Source organism: Pyxicephalus adspersus, chromosome 3 (assembly GCF_032062135.1).
Source record: "Pyxicephalus adspersus chromosome 3, UCB_Pads_2.0, whole genome shotgun sequence".
Classification (NCBI taxonomy): Eukaryota; Metazoa; Chordata; class Amphibia; order Anura; family Pyxicephalidae; genus Pyxicephalus; species Pyxicephalus adspersus.
In genome coordinates this window covers 117,728,491-117,739,568 of record NC_092860.1, presented here as the reverse complement: position 1 = coordinate 117,739,568, position 11,078 = coordinate 117,728,491, and the positions used below count along the sequence as shown (strand labels likewise).

General features: G+C 36.8%; 1 protein-coding gene across 1 annotated transcript; it reads left to right on the top strand.

The window, feature by feature from the left end:
- The first annotated feature begins 172 nt into the window (after positions 1 to 172).
- On the top strand, positions 173 to 10,961 carry RWDD4 (RWD domain containing 4). Its single transcript, XM_072406119.1, has 7 exons — positions 173 to 323; positions 1,772 to 1,852; positions 3,143 to 3,252; positions 3,336 to 3,486; positions 5,310 to 5,427; positions 7,348 to 7,541; positions 10,767 to 10,961. The coding sequence occupies exons 1-6, from the start codon at positions 300 to 302 to the stop codon at positions 7,452 to 7,454; spliced, it is 591 nt and encodes a 196-aa protein (XP_072262220.1). The 5' UTR covers positions 173 to 299; the 3' UTR covers positions 7,455 to 7,541; positions 10,767 to 10,961.
- The last annotated feature ends 117 nt before the right edge of the window (positions 10,962 to 11,078 follow it).

The following is an 11,078-nucleotide window of genomic DNA, read 5'->3' as shown; positions in this document are numbered from 1 at the left end:
TTATAACTTACAGCTAATTCAAACAGACATTAGGTAGAAAGTGTTATGGAGTATACACTGTTCGCAAACGTTTCAAAGATGTACTTTTCCCTTAATAAAAATGGCTGTCTGGCATTTAACAGAACGTACATTTTTGTACTGGAACGTCATGACGTAAGACGTGTGTCCCTGGGCATGCGTAGTGCGGTGCAAATGTGGACTGGGAGCAGTGTCTGGCTATGTACCTGATAGAAGTCAGGGTGTGAGGTGTCCCCCATGCGCTAAAAAATCTTCACTGCAGCAGCCGCCTTACTCACATCATGGCTGCGAATGAGGACCAGGAGGTGAGCCCCCACACTGTGAAGTTACAGCTTCAGTAGCTTGCTATGTTGCTAAAAATAACCCTGCCAAGCACTAAGCAGCCTGCCGGACATTGCCTGTGCCAGCTTCCTGTGTGCAGCTACTTTCCCCTTATTTCTGGAGGCTGTGTCTGTCAAATCTCCTAATACACACAGCTGTCAGAGCTTGTGTCATCTCTCTTATTCTGCTTACTTCCCATTTAATCCTTTATACAGTGACAGGTTCTCTTAATAAGGCCCCAGCCCCCCACATTAACCCCTTCCCATACATTCTCTTACTTGGCATTTGGACCTTCCCAGGGCATCCAGGTGTGGAGGGTCATGTGGCCTGGCTTTCCTCTAAGGGCCCAGGTACTGGGGTCTGCGGGGCCACTGGCCTCTGCACAAAGCTACACGGGCACTGGAACCCACTGACCTGATTAGGATGACCTGGCACTTTACCACAAATATCAAAGCTGCAGATTTCTTTAGGTAGACAGAAAAATATTGGTTTCTGAGTTTCACCTTTTCCAAGCTTTGCAGAGGCAGAATAACACCTGTGGTCCATAGTGACCAGTTTTGTAGTGCTGGCCATACACTTGGCATTTTCAATTTGTTTTATTTGCAAATGGTGAAATGCTAACCGCCAATGTGAACTCTGTTTGCCTTAATCTGTTTCATTTTTAAAACTGGTTAAACCTCTTAGGGATGTTTGTGTATATGGTCAGCTGGAGGCCTTTGCACGCCTCCCCCATTCATTAGCTGCAGCTGGCATGGTATGTAAGAAGTGGGCACTTTTATAAGTTGGTTGAATGAATCCTGTGTGACTTTTTTAAAGGAAAGTTTGGTGATGGAACACATCTTGTGTTACAGAAGGATACACTTCTGCTATACTCACCGGTCTCCATTCCATTCCATTCCATTGCATCAGCAATCAGCATCTTCTTCCTTCTCTTCCTATTTGTGATCTTTGGCCATGCGAGGTTGATGTAACTCCTGTGCAGGGATGTGGGAGTTCAATCAGACTCCACAAGCACAGGAAAAGCCAGGACTGATGGGCATCCTGGCATTCAGCGTTTAGCTGCAGATGCACAGCTCACCATTTTTGCCAGTTCTACAAAGAGATCAGGCAGGTAAGAATAATTATTGCAGAAGGGACACCTGTCCCTTTCTGCAATAATATTAAAACATTTTTAAAAGTGGAACTTCAGTTCTGCTTTAAACTGATTTTAACAGGGTGAAATGAGCTGCCTTAAGGAAATACTTTTTACCCTTTACATGGACATTTTACTGCTTACCTAGTTGATGATCTGATCTGATCTTCTGCTTTTAATACTTTCTAAATCTCTTGTTTGTAGAGAAGCAGGGTCCAGTTTGCGACTCTTGTTTATGTTTTGCCTATGAGCTTTATGTCAATGAGCTGAAATTCCCCTAACCATTTTTTTTTTCCCTAGATGGAGCTGGAAGCTCTTCGGTCTATCTATGAGGGTGATGAATGTTTTAAGGAGCTTGGACCCACAGTTTTCCAATATCGGGTAAAATTTGTTTTTCTTAATTATACTAATTGGGAAGTAAAAGGAAAAAAAAGTTTAGTACATATTGCAGCTTTAAAGTTTACACATTTCTTTATTGGCTATGTAGAACAAATACACATTTCTTCCCTCTGCTCTCTATAAATCCGAATTCCTATACTAGTTTACAGATTAATGTTTGCTCATGCTGATTGCAGAGCTGTAGTAATGATAAATCAGTGAGACCACTGTAGGGGGACTGTTGCTTTGACACATCAGTCTTCAGATGCAGCCTGGAGCTGAGAAAACACCAGCAAAAAATGTAAAAAAGTGAGACAGACAGGGGTCTATTTAAAGGTGAATCTGAAGAAGAATGTGCAAATAGACTGTTATAAGTGTGGAAAGCTTTTTAGTAGCCTTTCAAATAGAAAAGTTTTTTTTTTCATGAGTTTACATTCTCAGCTTCTACTGTTTTAATTGCATTAACCTTTAATATGATTATATTTAATTTGCTGATTCCCACAGTAGTACCTATGCATACTTCAGATATTGCAACCTCTGAGGTCTATGGTAAAATCAATTACAGTTATAAACATTTGGCTATCAAATCATTGATCTAAGGCAGGGGTGTCAAACTCAGGCCCGCGTGCCAAATCTGGCTCCCCAACGTCCATTTTTTTGGCCCCCAAAAGAATTATTACAATGAATGGCAGCTGGCCCGCCGCTACTGCAATCTGTAGTAATGGCAGGCCAGCTGCAATTCATATTAAATGATGCATCTACTACAATTCCTGGCTTCACTTGCATCTATAGACCAGCGGCCTCTCTGCCTGTGCGTGGCCCTGCATTGTATAGACGCAAGTAATATCGGGAATTGTAGTAGCGGCATCACTCATGTCTGTTGAACAGCAGCCTATGCGTGGACCCCGCGGAGTTTGTACCGACAGGTAAGCTAGAGAATTGTGCCAGAGAATGCAATGTAAAACCAAATTAATGCAGCAATTCATTTGGTTTCACGTTTTATTTCCTCATTTCCCATGTAAGGAAATCCTAGACTAGTGGTGACACAGTGACAGCCATCCTCCCTGCAAAAATCTTGCTTGCTTTGGCTTTCCCCTTCATTGTCTACGTTCACTATGTAGCATTTCTAAACAGAAAGCATTAGTATATTAAAGGAACAAGTTTGGTTGCATTAATTTTATTGATTTCTGAATTGGTAATAAGCATTGCAATGTACTAATTTGATTCTTTGCATTACCTCCTCATATATACTCTATGTATAATTGTTTTTTATATTTTTGTAATATTGCATAGGTTGGTGATGTGGGGGACGGAAAGGCTTTTCTGATTGAAATATCCTGGCCAGAAACCTATCCTGAAACTGCACCAAGTATATCCATGAATGCATTTTTTAACAATCAAATGTAAGCATGTGCTTTTGACGTTCTTTTATATGTCTTTAATTGTTTTTTATATTGTTAATAATTATTTGTGAATTCTGTCCCAGTTCTCCAGCTGTCAAACAGAGTATTGCAAACCGGTTACAAGAGCAGGTGGAAGCCAACCTCGGCACATCCATGACCTATACCTTATTTGAATATGCCAAAGACAATAAGGAGGAGTTGATGGAACGTCACCAGCCATACAGTAACTCTATAGTGAGTATGCAGCACCTGGGTTAAGAGAAGTGTTCAGCAGCATGCCTGACACATTCAAGGTTTAATTTGTATATTTTCAACATGTTTGGGTTTCCTCTAATTATGCTGAGATTTCTCATACTTTGCAAATACATACTGATAGGTAATTGTCCTCTCCCAATCCTAAAATGACCCTTAGACTAAGACTATGGTAGGGACATTAAATTGTGAGCTTTCCTGAAAGTTAGTGATATGACTACGTATGCTGTTAAGCTTTTCCTAAAATGTTAAGGCTATAATAATGCTAATGATAATATTACTTAAAAGGTAAGATACTTTTCCAAATATTGAATTTATTGAGTTCTATTGGAGCAGTCTGGGCTGAAAAATGTTTTCACAAAATAGTTCCTGCAATATTTAGGTCAAAACCCTTTCATTTAGTTTTAGCTAGCAAAGAGAAAGGTTAAAACGTAGATTTATTTTTTTAAGCTGTCCTGTTGATATAAAAACATATAGGTCAGCAAAGCTTTCTTTGTAAAACAATAAACCAAAATGTTCTCCTGCTCTGCCAAATGTTTGAATTAGAATTAGCCCCCTGATGTCTGATGTGAAATCAACACTTTCAGGAATAAAAATCTCCTGGTAGATCCCTTGCAGCTCTCAGTGGTTCCTTCTGCTGACCATCAATACTGTTCCTATGTTGACATTAAGTTCCAGCACCCATATGTTATATAAAAGGTATGGCATACCAGCTTTTGATAGCCTTTGAAGCAATAATAAGCCATAGATTTTGGATTTTAGCATAGTTATTTCTAAGTATTTCTTGAATATTGGTTCTGAACTTGGACTGAACCTATTTATTGCTGCGTGTGTAAATACTGTTTAATAACAAATACCAACTACTACTTTTAACCTTGCTAGTTCTTTATTTGGCCACAAGAGATAATTATTTCTTCATACATCAGCTAGATATATTTAATTCAAATAAACAGCCACACTGGCCTGTAGCTTTGTAATCAGACACCTGGGCATTTAAATAAGGTTTTAAAATAAACCATAGTATGGTATGCAAAGTATAGTTCCCAAATTTCAGCTCATCATAGCCTGAACAGATCTCTGAATAACTGACATAATATTTGGCACTTTGCACAATGCCTTTTCTAAATAGGGTAAATATTTATTTAAAGCTGTTTAGCATATATATAGTTGTAAAATTGTCAATCACAGCTTTGGTAAAAAAAATAATGGTGATTTTTTTTTTAATTTCACAATATTTACTTTTTTATTCAACCAGCTATTATATTATGAAACCTAAAAAAAATTAGATGTTTGTGTCTTGCATGTAGGCACTCTCTGCAATCTTTGTACAGATTTATGGAAGAAATTTGACTTTCTGCTTGTGCCATTGACACAGCTCTTTTCCTACAACTCTGCTCAAAAGCTAAAGTCAAATTGCAGGACCATCTGCTATTGAAGTCTTAAAAAGTTACAAGTGGTTCTCCTTTCACAGAGAGTATTAAGGTGCTAATAAGTAGGTTACACCATCCCATTTGTAGACTATTTAAAAGGAAACCTTGTTTTTTTTTACCAGAGGTAAGAAAGAAAGTTTGTTCTGATCTTGGCTTTCCTAGCTTTTCAATCACTGACCTGGAAACAAATGATCAAAGGAGAAGTCAGTTACACTCTAAATGGTGTAGCCAGGGGTGACACCCCAAAGCCTTAATTTATAAGAACACAATTCATCACAGCAGCATCTACAGCTCTATCCTTCAGTATCCATTTAATGTAATTTGTTCAAAGGCATTGAAATAGTGTTGCATAACCTATTTTCCTTTGTTTTCCAGGCATTAGCAGGAAGTGACAGCACCATAGAAACAACAAACAAAACTTCATCTAGTAAGAAAAAAGAAAAAAAGGAGCAGTTGACAAAAGCACAAAAACGTAAACTAGCAGACAAAACAGGTACGTACCACTAGATGTGTTCATCTGGAAAATCTCACAATGACCACATAATTGCAGCAGTATGGTCACTGTACAACCTATTTTTCATACTACTTGAATGATATGATAACAATTAATTATCAAACAGAATATTCATCCATTATGCTTAACAGGGAGTCCCTTTTAAAATAATTTACATGTTTTTAGAATATGTCCCAAAACTAGGAAGTGTTAAGCCATTTTTATTTTGATATCTGCAGTCAAAGCACAGGTTTCTTTTTCTAACATTATTACGTTTTCACTTTCCTCATATCGCCTGCTCAGGAAACAATCCCTGTTTTCACTTCCAAGTAATGGTGGTAGGAAGAGTATAAACAACAAAGCTTTTGGTTACTGTAGTTATACTTGGCGCAAATTCTCTATGGTAAGTGTGGCAAAATGAGTAGAAGTATTTGGGAATGCCTGGTGCTGACTTACAATGCGAGTTGTATGTAAGTGAACCTCAACTATTTCCAAATATTCATCTGTATCTGATAAATAACATATTCCCCCAACAACCTCTGCACTGTGGAACAATTAATCCTCAAAGTTTACAGCAGAAGCACCTAAGTCATCCTGCCAGCAACTCTGCTCATCCTTCTACCTTCCCCCTTCCCAACAGCCTACTGATGTTTTGATCACACATGTGCTCAACTCACAAAGTGAGTTGATAAAGAATAACTTATATCAGTGCTTGTGTTGTATATTTATAAGGATGAATTTCTCCAAGTGCCTGTAGGTACTAAAATGGAAGGACCACTCTCATAATCTGGACTCCTACTTTCCAAATCACCTGCTAATAGTTGGTGTAAAACTCACCTAAAATGAAAAAAAAAAAATTATTACTACTTCAACTTCATCTTCTGCTTAGCTGGGTGTGATGCTATTATCCGGGGCAGACACAATCATGTTCATTTCAAGAGTGTCCTCTCATAGCATTTTGACTGTTCTGTATTTACTTGATATCGTCTTGGAAGAGTGGTGACATAGTTCTCGCCTAGGTGTTAGGATAATTGCAAGGTAAGTATATTTCCAACTTTTTGTTTTTTCTTTTCAGATGCATTTTACACCTATCAATAGTAGGTGACTGGAGAAGGGGCAGGTGGGTCCAGACTGTAAAAGAGGATCTTACATTTTAGTGGGAGTTCCAGTTTGAGCACGTGGTGCTTACCTGAAAAAATGAAGAAACACATGTAAACTTGGAAATGACACTCTTGAAAATGGCTCATTTAGAGAAGTTAAATCTGAAAATTACCATTGTTAACCACAGTTGTAAAAATGTCAATCTTCAATAATTCAAAAATAGGCAGGTGCTTATTTTTAGGTAGACAATTTTTACTTCATATTGTATAGGTAAAGGAATTAACATTAAAAAGTAATGGTAATGGTGAACCTACTGGACTTCCCAGGCTGCCACAAAACTGGTCTTACAGCAGTAATAGAGAAATACCTGTACATTCACTTTCTGCAAGTTAAAGTGAAAGCTTCTGCCTTTGAAATTAGCTATAGAATATGTTTGGCAATTGAATGTTCCGACTATGCTGTAATTACCAGAGTATACTGACTGAAGAATATTACCAAAACAAGATTTAAAGTCTCTTTTAGGCCTTGAGAGAGGGGATTACCCTGGATAGCCACTGTTTAATAAATACATAGTCTAAAAGTGTAGTACTAAAGGTTTGACTAGATTTTTGTGGGGTTTTTTTGTGTAAGTTAGAAATATTAGAACTGCACTTTGAGCAATGTAGACCCTTTTTTCTTTTTGTAGCATTTATGCAACAGCTTTAAACACTACTTGTTCACCGAAAAGGAATAAAATGTGATACGATACTTCTGTGGAATGTTAATTTTCTGTAAGATTTCTATGAATTGATAAAATAACTTGTGTGTTTCCATTTCTAGATCACAAAGGTGAACTACCAAGAGGATGGAACTGGGTTGATGTTATTAAGGTAATGACTAAAGGTTTTGTGCTGGTATTGGTTGAGGTTTTTATTTTTTGTATCTGAGTACCTAATGCAATCTTTTTTTATTTATTTTATTTTTTGGCTCACTTTTCCAATTGATGGGATCTATGATTCCTATAAATCCAGCATGTAAGTAGAAAACATTTTATTATTTTGAAAAATGTATTGTGTATTGTTGAAAAACATATGGTTTTATGAAGAGGGCTGTGGTGGAAAATATTATTTATCATGTTATTGTCAGGGGGAACCTTACAGTAGATAAATTTACCATGTTTGCTAATGAATAACACCTAGGAAATGATCATACAGACAGGACCCCCGTTGCTTGTATAAGCTTCAGTGTGGAAGACATGACGCGAGGCATGGCCACAGGACATGAATAGGGGAAATTACATCAAGAGAAGCAGTTCTGGGCTCCAAGCTTACAGGGAAATATATATTCGTATATTAATTTATACATTTTCTTGTGTGGTTGGGACTCTGTGAGTGTGCGCATAATATGTCCACATATATAAATACAAAGTAATGATAAAAAAAAAAAAAAAAAAATCAGAAATCACATCAATATCTTTTTTTTGCTCAGGCACCATCCATGGCAGATACATAATTCATAGGCTAAGATACTTTACATATATATATATATATATGTGTTTTAACATTAATATTTTGCAGAATTTATACATCGGTATCATTGTGTATACGTGTCTCCCACAGCTCGGCCTTTCTTCCTATGTATCTTCCTAATCATCCCCCTTAGTATTTGTCCTATTGGTCCTGAAATTTAAAATGTATTTTTCTTTGGATTTTCTGGTGGAAATAAAATATTGTGTATATACACCATCCCTCTCCCTCTCTCCTCTCTCTCTTTATCTCTCTATTCTTTATATTATAGAGCCGGAACTGGTCTATATACTATGAAAGATCATGTAACGTTTTGAAAACACATAGGGTAGACCCTGTGTGCATGTAAAAAATTATATACACACAGTATTTTATTTCCACCATAAAATCCAAAGAAAATTAATTTATATAACCCCTGATATCACAATATCGCTAAATAAGATGCATCAAACTGGGCAAATGCAAAGTTCAGGTGAGGTAAAGATGATTAATTGCCAAGGAGGCCATTTATCAGAGATGGAACAAGACATGAAGGGTAACATAAATGGTGTTTTTTAGAAGAATGGACCAACAAAAATACATAGTAAAAGACGTTTGGAGTTTGCCCAACAGCAGTTGGTGAACCCCACAAACATGCAGATTTTTAGATTTATTCACCTGTCAATATGACTGCATGTTCCCTGATTGCCGTTTGAATCTTCTACGTTTCTCTAAAGACTCCTTCTGCCACCCAGTGGCTAATTGCCAGCAATACACAGGAGTCACAGGAGTAAATGCTATATATTCTAAAGAATTCAGATTCAGGGGGAATCTAAGTCAGGGTAATAATTTATAAATACCCCCTTATGTGTGGTGGTACTGGCAGCCTCATGTTTTCGGGATGTTTTTTTATCAGTAGAAATGGGAAAACTGGTCTATTTTGAAGGAAAGAAAACATTTTTCAGCCTACTAGAGATTTGAGTCTGGGGAGAAGGTTTACCTTCCAGCAGTTTAATGATCAAAAACATATTCTAAAGCTACAGGGTGGTGTCTTGGAATGGCCTAGTCAAAGCCTAGACCTCAGTCCAAATAAGAATCTGTGGCATGGCATGAAGATTGTTGTACACAGCCCATGCAACTTAAAGGGTTAGAAGCCTTGGGGAATGGTTTTAAATCTCAGTGGCTAGATCTGCTAAGCTAATAAAAAAAACTTACACTAAGAGACTTGCAGCTTTAATTGCAGCAAAAGTATTGACTTTGTGGAGAGTAAATATGCAAGTGCAAACTTTTGTTTTTAGTTTTTTGAATTGCTGTGTGTATCACAAAAGTGGTAGGCATGTTGCGTAAAGGAAATAATGCTAACCCTCCAAAAATCCACTTTAGTTCCAGGATGTAATGAAACAAATCAGGACAAACATTAAGGAGAATGAATACTTTTACAAGGCATTATACATACCTCAATTCATCTCACAGTGTAAAAGTCTGTCACAGATTAGCCTCCAACGTCTTCTTCATACTCTTTGACCTGCAAGATCTCTAAACCAATCATTTTGGGAGTAGAAAAGGCTGAAAATATCTTTCCTGCTTGCAGCAGACTGATAACATCATTCTTTAGATACACTCCTCTCATGCAGGCCGTACAAGACAGTCACTTGACTGTGTTTTTTTATTTAATAACTAAAATATGAAATGTAACTCTTAATAATGAAGTTTTATACATTAAATTCTCTGCATGATAAAAATTATATGTACATTTTTTTCCTGTAAATGTAATAATTGGCATTAGATACCTGGTTATGCTAATCCTAAGCTTTCTCTTTTTTTTGAACAAACGTTTTCTGAACATACCAAGCACAAAGAAGCAGATGCATGCTGGTGTGGTTGTTTCATGTCTTAGTTTTTTGATCTGACAATGACAAGTGTACTCCTGTTAAACGATAGCAGCTTTAAGAGGGCGTGCCACTGTCAGAACCACTGCATGTCACATTGGTAAATGCAAAACTGCTAAACCACTTTCCCTGGCTAGTTATGTCTTACCAGTGCCAGCTCACTGTCTGTGTTTTCATGTGAGGACCAGCTGTAAAATGTACAATATATGTGTAACAGAAGCTTTATTTATAGCAATGTAACTAATTAAAAGACAAGCATTTTAAATAAATAGGTGTAATGTCTAATTAGTAACTTAAACTTGAAAGCTCTCTTTTCTTCTAATTATACTGATGTGTACATTTTGTCTAGTTTGTGTGAGCTTGTTTTAAATGTGATGGACAGGCCCCCAGCTTACATATAGTAACCTGATGGCTTTAAATTTGACTTATCAGTTCCTTAATTACCATGCAACCTAAAGAATAATGATATCACCAGGCCCTCCATTTTTTTTAGAAAATATATATTGTAAATTCTTATCTCTCCTGCCACTGAGACCTTCAAACACTGCTATGATCGAGCAGATTCCAGGAGTGTCAAACTTATGTGTTCCCTGCTATAGGACTATAATGGATATCTAGTAATTGTCAAAAGAAACCAGTGAATAATATAGGACCAAGACATTGAAACTGCTGGAAGTGTCAGTTTCTGAAGAGAATACAGTCTGTCCAATACTGCTGCGATAAAAAAGAAAACCATGTGGGAAGTATTTTCTCAGTTCTGTTTGCTGCTTTAGGTGAACCTGTAAATACATTTTCATGATTATATATAGCATAGTGGTGATCTGTGTTTAAGCCTTTTCTAACTAGAGGTATTTTCTATTTTTAGCTTGCTAAGACTGGCTCCCATGAAGATGACTAGAAATGAAATGGAACCTTTTAATTCTACATAACCCGGTTACTGTTCATCCTTCAAATATTTTTTATTTTACTGAAGTAATTTATTAAAGAGGCAACATTTTATAAGTGAAGCCCCTTTTTTGTAAGCTTCCTGTTTAATAAAGGGTGCAGTGTTTGTTGTAAATTCACTTGGTAAAGCATTTTGCTTACAATTTTATTGTCTTGAAACATCGGATTACTTTTTTTTTTCTTAAGGACCCATTCTTTCTCTGTACTTGTCTCTTGTCTTTATAAAATGCAC